This window comes from Arachis hypogaea, chromosome 13 (assembly GCF_003086295.3).
Source record: "Arachis hypogaea cultivar Tifrunner chromosome 13, arahy.Tifrunner.gnm2.J5K5, whole genome shotgun sequence".
Taxonomy (NCBI): Eukaryota; Viridiplantae; Streptophyta; class Magnoliopsida; order Fabales; family Fabaceae; genus Arachis; species Arachis hypogaea.
In genome coordinates, this window is record NC_092048.1 from 130,124,271 (window position 1) to 130,137,334 (window position 13,064).

A 13,064-nucleotide genomic window follows, 5' to 3' on the forward strand; every position below is an offset into this window, starting at 1 on the left:
CGCGTGTCGGCGTTGGATTGGCACCATAAGCGAATCCGTGCTTCATAGCTGAAAACTGGTTCAGCAGCCACAGTTTTAAAAATTAATTTTCCTTCTCTTCTTTGAGTAGTTTAGATAATAATAGAAATAAATAAATAATATATTGCTTCCGCCGTCGGGCATTGACTCTAATCCAAATTGTAATAAGATATTCATCATGAAGGTTCATCTGCTATTTCACCTTCTAATCCAAATTTCTAATTTATATTTTCAGGTTTCATCAATTTCATTGGCATGTTAGTAAACACGTCAGGGAAAGAGACATTGAAATTTAATAATTTACGGCACCTTCAAACTCATAGGCTTACGCTTTCGAGTAACCTAATCTTATTTCATAATGCTGTAAACACATCATGCTGAATTCCTTTATATTCTTTCTGTTCTTGGCTTATTAATTTATCAAAGTCAATACGTGAAAGTTTCGGTTATGCATCAAACGAAATCATCTTGTGCCCATGTAGGTTTAAAACCAATATTTGATTACAGAACATAAGGAGCAACGATCAATGAAATACTAATTGGAAAGAACCAGAAATCATTTGTGTTTGTAAAATGTAAACTGACATATGATTAATGCACAGATATCTACTTAAATATTATGATTATTTAACACTGATTCAATCTCGGCTTATGTCAAGTTGCCGAAAATATGAAGAAAAAGGTCGCGGCTATTCTACATGAGCATTTATAACAAAATATATAAGCTTCTGATACACGAAAAATGAATGAATAAACAAAAAATATTGAAAAAATTACTACCATTGATTACACACACAACTATGCTAATAATAATGCAACCCACTATTAATTTTCTGTATACATCATCACCAGCATGGTGATACAAATATAGGACATGGTATAGCATTCATAAAGTATATGTATCTTGGTCAGACTCTGTAATGAACTAAGCTGCAGCAGTCCCATTTTGTGTTGAGTAATAAAAACCTAACTTACGCTGTGGCTGTACAGAGTTTTCCGATGTGCTGGGCTTTCATCGAATTCTGCACGATTCAATGACTTCACTAACTGCTTTATGAGTCTCTGGTGAAATCATGTTCAATGACAGATGAAATTCCTGCAGAAAGAGATACCATCATGAGCTAAGAAAAGTATCAAAGGTGCAAAGTCGGATTTTTGTTTGAAGTGGTAAAGTCGCAAGCCCTAGGCATAAGATGTAGGCATCTCCATTGAAGCATATAATTCAAAAGATCCTCACATGAAACTCAATCATAGAAATCTGATGACTTCTGGTCAAAAAGCATTCTAGCAACTAAGTTTTAGAAAGTATTCCTTCTGAGATCTGATATGCAGCAAGCTCAAACTAGACTTTTGAAGATTATATTCTCATTTTATGCAAACTCCAAACTAAATATGATAGTTGGCACACTCAGATTAAAGTTCCCAAACTCTAGTTACCCTTCCCAAAAAAAAGGATAACAAATTATACTATTTTTCACTAGTTCCCCAATTTTATCTCAATGGTTAGAGCAACATACCACAAATCTGTCCAACACAGGCACAAGAATAGATAAGTTGTGATCTGGGAGATGGTCAGCAATTGCTGCTCGGATGCTCTTACTGTAGACCAAAAAGGAAATTGCAAGCCTTGATGTAAGCAAGAGAAGTTAAAGAGTAAATAGAGGGAGGGGGTGGGGGGTGGTGAATTAAAATTGATTAGGTATGGACCTTTCAGTAGAAAGAAACGCTAGAAGCAGGGCAGAATAAGCTTCCACAATCATTTTCTCAGCTTCTTTTTCACCCTGGAGAACAACTTCTTCAGCATCCTGCAAGATGAAACACAAGATTATTGATGCTACATCATCCGCAATCAAATTTCACATCCTTTCACACCCTACGTTGAGCTGGTCCTACTAAACAGGTTGAATTGGCACATCAGATAAGACCTAGATGAAAAGATCAATATCTTAGGAGTTTTAAGTCCTCATCCAGTTATTTACTTATTTATGTATGTCAGAATTCAATGAAGTCAAGAAAGACTCCAACCATTCTTTTAGTCTTTCTCGTACATCTGAAATAACTAATTTACCCTTAACCGTGGCCTCATAATTGCACGACAAAATTGACTTTTCTTTTTTTTTTTTTTTGGGGGGGGGGGGGTGTTGTTGTTTAAGCACAATACAAACCAAGAAATTAGAAAGATTGGGAAATTTCTGGAATTCCACTTTAAAAGTATAATATGCCAATCCAAAACAATAATCCACTCTCTTTAAGAGGAAACAAGAATATGCAACCTACCAGTGCCGAATGTTTATCTTCCCCATCTCCCTCAATTCCACCCTGGTTAGCCAAGAAAATAGAGCATAATAATTGAATAACATCCCCCCGAGCCTCATGATCCAAGCCCCGGGATGAAGGAAGCAGAACACTGGCAGCTGCAAGGCGTGATCTGCAAAAAAACCAGCAACAAAATTAAAAGGTGTCAAAAGACATTAATGAAGTACATATCACATATGATAACACTAAACCAATTTTAGACATCTAGTTTCTCCTTGTCAAGTTGTCAATTGTAGTTTATATGAACAAAAAAGAAAATACAATGATATTAGAATTGGTGAGTAGTTTATTATATTCTTTTTCTTTAGATAAAACAAAAATAAATCACATTGATTAAAAAATGGGTAGTTTTTCAACTTCTATTCTTAATTAAGTGGTTTGCTATATAAATCAAATGACGATATTAGTGTTTCATCATAAAATAATCTTTTAAAAATGTTAGCTATGTCACTACAATGTGTCGTATGTTGCAACAAAAGAATGGTCTTTATGCTACATTATAATTCTGAAGATATGAGCAATGCATTTAGAAACAAGCCAAGACTTAATTAGCAAATTCCTAAGAGTGAACGTTGAAAATAGACAAATGCATCATTACAATAGCATAGTATGAAAATACTACAAAATAACATGACGAGGCATGTGTAACAATTCAACCATGTATGCATCGAAATCATTCTTTCTCATGGTAAATTGTTCAAATTTAAAACTTAAAATAGTAGAACATAAAACATAAAGCAGTAGAACACTTACCTGTTGTGGTCATCCTTCTCTACCAGGTTTACAAGCAAGCCCAGAATGGCCACAAGAAAATCTAATTCATGATCAGTGAGATGCTTATCATATTGATGGTCTTCAGCACTTGAAGTATTTTCTTTCATTTGACCAAAGGACATCGAAGAGCTGAAGCAAGGGAAATGACCAGCAATCAGCTTAGACATAGTTTCCAGTCCTCCATAGGCCGCAATTTGCTGGCAGCCAACAGGATTGTCATTAGTCAAATTCATCAACACCTACAGTAGCAAGACAACCTTAGTTAGTGCACAAGCCTTAAGTGACATATCGGGTGCTGTAAGACATAAACCCAGATAGGAGTTCTGCTTAAAATAAAATAAAAAGAGAGATCAAGTGAATAACAGAGACATAGGCCTACTGGAGTATATATAAAACAAAGAAAGAATTGTATTCAGCTGACATTTAAAGCACAAATTAAATGTAAGTAACTGCCAAATGATCTGATTCTGGCAGGTAAAAACCCTTGATTCAGTCATCCAAATCCAAATTCCATAGACTATGAAATGAATATGAATGATATACGGAAAGAGCAAATGCTGGAAATACCTTAACAGCAGTTAGAAGGCAATCACTTAGAAGGATGGAACCTTCTTCATCACCAACAACAGAACTGGAACAATTGATGTCAACATCATTCAATTCTTGTTGGATCTCTATCTCTTTAGTCTGAGATTGACATACATACTCAAATTCTCTGCTTGGCACCTCGTATTTTCTTTTAGAATGAGATTTCTTCTGTTTCCCTGATAATATGTCCCACTTAGTGGGTGCAAAGTCATCCTCATCAAATGCAAAAGGATCTTGGCTATCATCCGAGATTACAATTGGGCTATTTTCAGTAAACCGTACATTCTTCCTTGAACTATTATGGATTGTGGATGCTTTGTAGCCTGAACTCTTTGATGCACCACTGCAAGATTCAGATGTTGAAGAACTAACTCTCATCTTTAGCGAATAAATATCACTAGTTGAAGTGCTGGGAGTTTCAGAAATGGATTGTGAACATTCCATCTGACTACATGTCAAAAGTCGGCTGTTCCGTGAAACATCAGAATTCTTAGCAGAAGAAGCTCTATTCATACCAAACAACTTGCTGATAGAACTTTTGAATAAAGGTTCATTATCTGAAATTCAAATGAAAGCATTCAAAAATTTTAAGACAAACTTATTTCAACATTAGTAAGCAACAACAACAACAACAAAGTCTTGTCCCACTAGGTGGGGTCGGCTACATGAATCAAACGACGCCATGGAGCTCTATCACGTATCATGCAAACAAACAAATTGGTTACCACCGAATTATCTTGCAGAACATGACAACAACAAAGCATAAATAAAATACCAACTAAAATCAATGGCTTTTCTCACTTTTCTTTCAGATTAGAACAATTTTTTTATCCACAGTTCAGAAAACATCATCTAATTAAGGATTAAGATATGACATCTTTCAAGTAAGTAGCTCAATAACAAAGGAAAAGAATCTTTCTTGGGGGGTTACATTCATTTGGGTTAAAAATAAAACCCTTGATCTACATCCCCTCCCCCCCCCCCCCCTTTTTTTTTCCCTTTTGTCAGTAAAAAAACAGAGAAACAGATAATTGGTATTGATATATCCTCTAACAAGAGGGGAAGCAGTTCAAGCAATATTTCCTGTCTAGAGAAAACGAATGATTGTATAATGGTTTGATTATAACAATTTGGCAGCTCTTCATACATAGTCCAGCATATATAACTATAATCAATAAACATGAATGTAGCAACAACAAAATAGCAATATAGTACTTTTTTCTTCTATCCCCATATCACTCCCCCCCCCCCCCCCCAAACAAAAAAAAAACACAAAACAAAACATAGTACCTTTATGGTCTCTGAACAGATCTGGTTCAGAATCATCACTGACCATAGAGAGCAAACCATAAGCCTTTTTCTCATTGGATGCAGCAGAGGCACTTTGACATAAACATATGTCTAGAAGAATATTGGCATGAATTAGGGGAGAGAAGAAAAGGCACCAACCATTAGAAATGAAAACTAATATGTTGAGTGAAAAGAATGAAAAAATGAACAGAAGCAGGAATTTATGCCTTTGTGTGATCATTACCTGAAAGGATCCTTATAACAGTTATGATCAGCTCCGTAAAAGAAAAAGAAGTTGCCTGAGGATTTAATCTTCCTTTCAATTCAAGCAAATGAGTCTATTATGGCAAAGTAAATGTAAGTTAGATAAATTAGAAAGGTAATCAAGCAAAAAAGCAACAAATCGTGCAGTATCCATCATGTAAGACAAATGGGAAGTGACACGGAAATGGATCCTCTCCAGTTTTTTCAACACTTGACAAAATACAGTGCAATCTCTCACCTTTGATTTTAATAGTGGGACCAGAAATAAATAAGAGAGAGAATGTGGTGAATGGTTAGATTAAACACTGCACACCATCCAGTTTTTTATTCACTGGAGAGGATCCACTCCCGAAGTGACACAAGCAAAACCCAAAACAATAAAACATAGCAATCAACATTTACAATACAACAGGCAAAGTGCATATGTTCACCTGATTATCTGTGCTTAGAAAAGTAGCATTCTCCATTATCTTCAGGCATTTGAGAAGTAGGGTTAGATTCTTCAGATGTTTGTTATTTCTCAGATCCTTGGTAGAGAGAGAACTATCATCCTCCACCCATTTCTGAAAGGCAAAGTCACGGTTCAAGGTAATAATTACCACAAATTGAATTCATCTACACTCCTATTGCTAGAGCATTTGTAAAATAGAAATCAACAAAAACAAGTAATCAAAATGTAAAGCCCAATACATCACATGGAAACTGCACTCATTACATAAGGCATACATATTGAACTAACATACAAGCTCACACCTCCAAATCTAAATGACAATTCATGGTGACTTCAAAGACCGCATCAAGTCCTCCATACTCCCTTAGTTTCTCCTTAAAATTTCCACCAGCCTTCCGTACAGCACCAGTGGTTTCTGGACAGACATAGTCGTCATATGTGTCAGTACAACGGGTAATAATTAATTCCATGAAGAAGTATGTCGATACTCAGTGGGACCACATACAGCTACACATTCTGTTTAGTTCAGCATTAAATACAAGATAATCATGTTTTACATGTGACACCTGTCAACTATTTATTAATTTGGAATAGAAAGACACATGACAAAAGCACTAACACCCGTATATCACAATAATATAGTAATTTGTAGGTAATGTTGGCATCTTCCAACAAATTCAGTACCACTGAACTGACAAGTGAAAAATAATTAGTTTGTAGCTACATATAAATATGCCATTTTCGGAAATTGAAAGAATAAAGCTAGTCACATAAAGATTGGCAAAATAAACTATTCATGTCTTCATTAAGTTCTAAACAGTAAACATTATTACAGATGAACAGATTCAATGATCTATTGGTATGTTTGCATAAGAAAATCATCATCAGGAATTAAAGAATCAAACAGTCAAATCTATAACAATGAAAGGAACACCTTCAGACAATAATACAAAATGTGGAAGTTGATATTCTTTACGATACCATCAAGAGAAATGGCAGATAAACAAGCCTTCTCCATGGTCAACAATGCTAACCATTTTGGGCATAACTCTGGCCTCTCCACCACACTGTCATTCTGACAAGATGTTTTTAGTCCTTTGCAATTTACTAGAACTTCTTGAACTCTAGAAAAAACTGTGACCAAACTGGAATCCATTCTTCCCATTGAAGTTTTGAACATGTCATCACTCTGACGCAAGGATAGAAGCTTAGAACCAAGTTTTGGTACCTTGTCCGCGATAGATGTTGAGACAATTGGTCTCAACAACTTTATAAGAAATTGAATACAACCAGATGATTCAAGTAGATTATCATCTTGACCCTGAAGCAAAAGCATATTATAGATAATTAGAGAACACCTTGATTTACAGTCCAAACTATCAGAATGGAAGTATAGGTCACTGAATAATCACTGCTGTCCATATAAGATGGGAATCAAAGCCATTGCATGTGAAGCTTCCTTTATTGATTATAAAACAAATACTGAAAAATCTGTCATAAATGAGGTGCCAAGTTCACAATGCTCAGGCATATTCTTAAGCCAAGTCATGAAAGATATTTGATGACCTGCCTTCCAAATAAGGGGGAAATATTGTTTCTAATGGATATGTACAGAACTAGAAAAGGTAAACAATATAACATAGCAAAGTGCCAAATATGTAATGATGGAAGGTGCCTAAATACATTAGTTGGGCTTAGTTTTCTTTAAGTCTGGAATGAACTACAAAGGAAACATATAGAGTTCCACAAAGGAAACATATAGAGTTCCACATCTAGAGGTTATTTGTAAACATCATGCCAAAAAAAATGTTTCCATTGCTCAAATAGTAGTGCTAACACATAGAAGCCTCTACTGGATTTCTTCTTTTCTTCCAACTTAGAACAAAAATGGGAATACACACACGTGCTTAGCATTTCCTTTTGGTATTAAAGATCTATTTGAAAGTGCGATCAAATAATTAACAACAGGAATTGAGCTCTAATAAAATCTTACTATGTAGAAAATAGTGCATCATTACAGCAGCATTACAAGAGAGTTCTATCTTTCCACCAATAGCAGCTTATAAGAACTTTGGCAATGGAATAAATTTCTCATACATAACATTAATGACTTTATGTTTATAAGCCCAAAGTTTCCTCCATAATTACAACTGCAAATTCTAAAACAAAACAAGACTTACATCACAGGTTAAAACGTATAGAAGAGTTGCAGCTGCAAGATTGCTGGGAGAATCATCGAGACTGAGGCCCAAAATAGCTTCAGTTATCGTCTTTGCCATCCTATAGAGTATAAAAATCAGGGACTAATCAGCTAAACATTCATACTGGTGTATTTTTCGATGTGACAATGAGTTCAATTCATATACTCAGTTTAAAATTCCAAACTAAATCTTAATAATGTCAATTGGGTAAAAGTAAACTTAACACGCCTTTTCTAGGGAAATTAAGTAATAGTGCAAACGGTAAATCAATATTATGAATCTATTTAATTGTGAAATCTAGTATCGAACCATAGCTATCATTCGCATCCTGTTGAATGGCAAGAAAGTGACCAAGGGGTGAATCAAACTAAAATCTAGCTTGCGCTAAGTGGTTAAATGTATTCTTCAATCTGCATATCATAGGTTCAAGTTCAAGACAAAGCACCTATTTGCCTATAGGCTGTGGGAAGGGGCAGCCCATACAGACTTACAGCCTGAGCAAGGATTCTCACACCCACCAGATGTGAACAAACTTTTTATAAGACTTAAAAAGGTGAAAAATTAAATAAACCACCAGCAATAGACTTCATTAAACGATATAGTATAAACACATATCTAAGCTCCCATTAACGTCACATTTCTACGTGGAAAATAACCATAGAGACCATAGAGATCTACCAGTTGAATCTAACTAACTCTAATGGGAATTGCATATCAGACTCACAAATGGATTAAAACACTAATAAGCCTTTTTGTTCTACTTCTCCTCCTCGTGAAGCACCCCCAAATATTCGTATCCAAGAACAAGATTTATATCACAACCCAACTTCAAAATTTTTTAAGATAATCCAAAGACCTAGCCAATAAATACAAAAACCACATCTCAAACCACATCAAAATCAACCCAAGACTCCATCCACTCCAATTTCGAAACTTTGAACTATCTCCTCACAAACAAAATGTAATAGTGACAATAACAATAACAATTTCCAATATCTGCAACAGATATATTTCAGATTCAAATCCTACATTGAGTTTTCAGGAAATTAAAAATAAAAAATAAAAAATTTGCATACCCCTGACTCCTGAGAAGCCTCCGCTGCTGCGTGGTGCCACAAATACCCAACAGTGACACCAAGCTCGCTCTCCTGATCCGCAAAGGCTGCCCCTTGCGGAGCCCATCGAGAGCGAAATTCACCTCATCAACATGCTCCATCATCTCCCCAAACTCCTGCGCCTCCATAAGCGTCGATGTCGCAGGTATCGCCACGTGGCAACTCCCGTTAGCTGCCGCCGCCTTCTTCTCCCCCTTCCTCGCCCTCTTCGGCTCCCTGCAGCCGCCGCCGAAATCGTCTACTAAATTAGGATCCGAATCGAAGAGGGACCAATGCGAGGACGAATCCTGGGACGAGTACGCGAATCCGTAGATGTTGTTGTCGTGGTTCTGTGAACTCTCCTGCGAGAGTGGGTCCAAAACGTCGTCGTTGAGAGAAGAAGCTGAGCAGGTCCTCGAGAGGGGTCTGTTTCGGCGACCGTATGTGCGAACGATCATCTTACTTCACTGGTGGACCAGATCGACGGAATTTCGTAACGGTGGTGGTTGGTGGCGGCGGCTATTTGGTCATTTTTTGAGGTTGAAAGGGCTTTTTTGGAAGAAGAGGGTCTAAAGAATTGTCTGTGTGAACCAATTAGGGGAGAATTGAAGACGGAGAAAGGTGAGGTCTTTATGAATTTTCAGGTTGGGGGTGAGCTGAAGAAGAAGGAGAAGAAGACACCGATGGAGTGGACTGAGAGAAGGAGGAGGAGGATGAAGGGAATTGAATTAAGGTTTTTGAATTTTTGTGTGTATGTGGGTTTTTTTTTTGTTAATTGGATTATTAAATTCCGTGCGATTTTGAATTCAATGGGCCAGTGTAACTTTATCTTATGTTATCTTATTAATTTTGCATTCCCCGAGTGAATATCAGTAGAGGCTAATTTGGTAATTTTATTTGCGTATTTCTGTTTCCCAATAATACAAATATTTTCTTTTTATGCAAAACGGGGCAACAGCTAAAAGAAAATTACATAGAAATATAGGACTTGTATTGTTGCGGGAAAAAAATAATTCCCAGGGAGAGAGGGGTGTTTTCCACAAAATGGTCATTTTTTCAATTTTGTAATTTTTTATTTTTAAAAAATAAAAATTTCTGTTCACGATCTTACTTTTAAGATTTTTTTTTAAAAATAAAAACTACTACCAACGACTCACGATTATACTTATTTTATATTTTAAAAATAAAAATCATTACCAATGATTTCATCTTATCTTCATATTTCGACAATACCCAAAAATCCCAATATTTTTGTGTTTTACTTTTAAAAGAAATTAACATTTAAGATTAAAATTTAGGTCTAAAATTTAAAATAAAAGATAATTTTAAAAATAACAGATGATGTTAGTTGAAAAAGTTAATTTTTAATTCAATTTTTTAAAATATAATATTATTATCCCAATAAAATTGGTGAAAGAAATGTACTTTAATTAAAACGAACCAAGTTGAATTACTTATAAAATATGAGTCTATGTAACTATTGGAATTATCATTTTAAAGGATACATGATTTTGGAATTTAGAGCTTCTTCTCTTTTCAAAATAGTTTCTATAAGCTCGCTCAGAAATTACTATATTTCTACTTCCACTAAACTAATTTTCTTTTGGTCCAATAAATATAATTTTTAAAGAGTATAAAAATGGGAGAGAAAATATGTCCGAGATAAAGTTTTCATAATATATTTAGAGTTTAGTCTTAAAGGAATAATTTTGTTGGGTTAAGTTATTTTTAAAATTTTGAATGAAAATCAAAATTGTTTTCAAATTTTTTTATCATTTTTATCTTTAAGATTAGAGATCATTTTAAAATCTTTTTTTTTAAATTAATTTTTATACAATTTTGTCCTTAACAAATAATAAAACACTATATTCTATCATTTTTACCATTAATTACTCTCTATTATTATCTACTCATCAATATCTCTATTATCACTTTGTGTTCTTTCTTTTTCTCCTTCTCTTTTTCTTTTTTTAATTTTTTTAGCAACTAAATTGGTCTAAATTCAACAAAAACCAGATTCATTAGTAAGAGCGTAAATGCACACTTTAACTATTTTCGCTAACGTGAATGTTCGTATCCTGCATTTCTTTTTCTTCTTAACGTTCCTTCTTCTTCTTTTGTGTTTCTTCTTCATTGTCGTTTTTTTATTGCTACTATTGTTGCTGCATTTTTTTTTCTTCCTCCGATCCTCTCTTGGTAATTTTGCAACATTATATATTTATTTTTCTTCTTTATTTTATTTTTTTCTTGTTTTTATTCTTATTAAAAGGGTAAAATAAGAATGATTATGAAAAGGTAAAATAAGAAGGAGAATATAAATAAGAAAAGAAGAAAAAGATAATGATGATGATGATGATAATAAAGAGGAGGAGGAGAAGTTTTCAGTTATGCAGAATTTATCAAGAAATAATACCGAAATTTTTAATCGTGACACAAAAATTTTTTTATTTTGACACCAAGATTTCTTAGCCGTTACACAAGTTCTTGTTAAGAGGATGAAACAAGAATTATGAGTAATATATTGATGATTTTTTTGGATTTAAATTTTACATGTACGTGTTTTTTGTGTTTGATTGAGAGTTTGTTTGGGTGAACTTCTAAAAAAATATCTTTTTTCGAGTTATTTTTTTTTTTAAGATCTTATGGAAAAATAAAAGTAATTTTATGTTTGGGTATCTCATGTAAAAAGATCTTTTTATCTATCAATTATGTTTGGATATAACAATATAAAATACTTTTTTGTTTATTTATTACGTAAAAAATATTTTTTTTTAAGAAAAAAATATCTTTTAAAAAAAAGATGAAAGTTACAGCTTCTCAAAAAATATGTTTTTTTTTTTTATTTTTCTAGTGCTTTTATTTTTACTACTAGAAATTTGTCAAACACACTAAAAAATAAAAATATATATATTTTTTCATTGAAAAAAGATCTTTTTTATCAAGATGATGACGCCCAAACAAGCAATGAGTCTTGTTTATGTGCTTGTTCTGAATCGATAATGGATAATACCGGTAAATCTTAGATGAACTTAGCAATGCTAATGTTTTATCATATATATTTTATCCTCATAATTATCATGTTACTAGTATCATTTATACTAGTAAAGCTCATGCTTATCCTTTAGTAGTGTAATCTGATGTATCTGGTTTTAGTAATTATCTTCAGAATGATATTTTATTATTAAAATCTGATGACTCAACACCCTATGACACCTCCCAGGGATAGCCACCACATATTTTCTTTCTTGCTCTCCAAACAAAAGTTTCTTAAGGAAAAAGTAAGAAACACTTGTATTCTAATACATCTAGCTTTAGTAATTATCCTTTCTTAAGATATTTTTATATCAAACTTTAGGATAATCTCTATCCTAACCCACGGATCCTTAGGCTCATCATTACCATCAACTTTTCTTCCAAACAAGCTAGAATTTCGAAAATCTCAAGAAACAAAAATGGAAGAACTTCCATGAAAATTTCCATGAGCACTTGAACTTCAACTTTCGTTCTTTCTCAAACTAAAATTCCTATCAAAAATCTAATCCGACCAAAGTGTTCACTTCTTCTTTCTCTTCATTTCTATGTCAATTTTCAAGGAGTAAATCAAGGTATGATGGCTGCTCCTCCTCCTTGTAGTTTCAGCCATGGTAGAAACTTACTTAAGCTGATGATGTTTTCTTCATATTTTCTCTTAGGATCTCTTGTTCAATCACCATAGGCTCTAAGAAAACATGATTTCTAGCTGCCTTGAGGTGAGAAAAACCTTCTTTTCATCATCATGAAGCTTCAGCCTTCATGGTTCATATGGTTCTAAAGTTGTCTTTAATGTTAAAATAGGCGTAAAAGTACTTTTGGAGGCTTGTTATTGGTTCAGTTCTTGGCAACTGCAAAGAAGATAAGGTTTGGTAAATTAATCAATTATTGATTGTGTTCTTGAAGTGTGAAATCAGATCTTATTGCTTGAAGCTTGATTTTGGTGTTTGTGTGATGATTTGATCATGAGATCTTGTTGTTTTAATGCTTGAAATTCAAGTTATTGAAGGTTGTGTTGTTGATGTTGTTGCTTATAGA

General features: G+C 33.9%; 1 protein-coding gene across 1 annotated transcript; it reads right to left on the reverse strand.

The window, feature by feature from the left end:
- Nucleotides 1-625: 625 nt before the first annotated feature.
- LOC112733463 (wings apart-like protein 1) lies at nt 626-9,903 on the reverse strand. Its single transcript, XM_025782417.3, has 13 exons — nt 8,979-9,903; nt 7,882-7,981; nt 6,683-7,022; nt 6,004-6,116; nt 5,682-5,813; nt 5,231-5,324; nt 4,987-5,097; nt 3,676-4,253; nt 3,088-3,347; nt 2,296-2,446; nt 1,726-1,823; nt 1,536-1,617; nt 626-1,114 (listed from the first exon to the last, which is right to left on the reverse strand). Exons 1-13 carry the CDS (start codon nt 9,452-9,454, stop codon nt 1,031-1,033), a joined length of 2,619 nt encoding a protein of 872 aa, XP_025638202.1. The 5' UTR covers nt 9,455-9,903; the 3' UTR covers nt 626-1,030.
- Between the last annotated feature and the right edge of the window lie 3,161 nt (nt 9,904-13,064).

Excerpts from the sequence above, each read along its gene's own strand:
- LOC112733463 (XM_025782417.3), bottom strand. The coding sequence starts at position 9,454 with ATGATCGTTCGCACATACGGTCGCCGAAACAGACCCCTCTCGAGGACC. Across the intron at positions 6,117-6,682 it reads ATCTGCCATTTCTCTTGATG|AAACCACTGGTGCTGTACGG; the intron begins GTATCGTAAAGA and ends ATGTCTGTCCAG. Across the intron at positions 1,618-1,725 it reads GCGTTTCTTTCTACTGAAAG|TAAGAGCATCCGAGCAGCAA; the intron begins GTCCATACCTAA and ends TTTGGTCTACAG.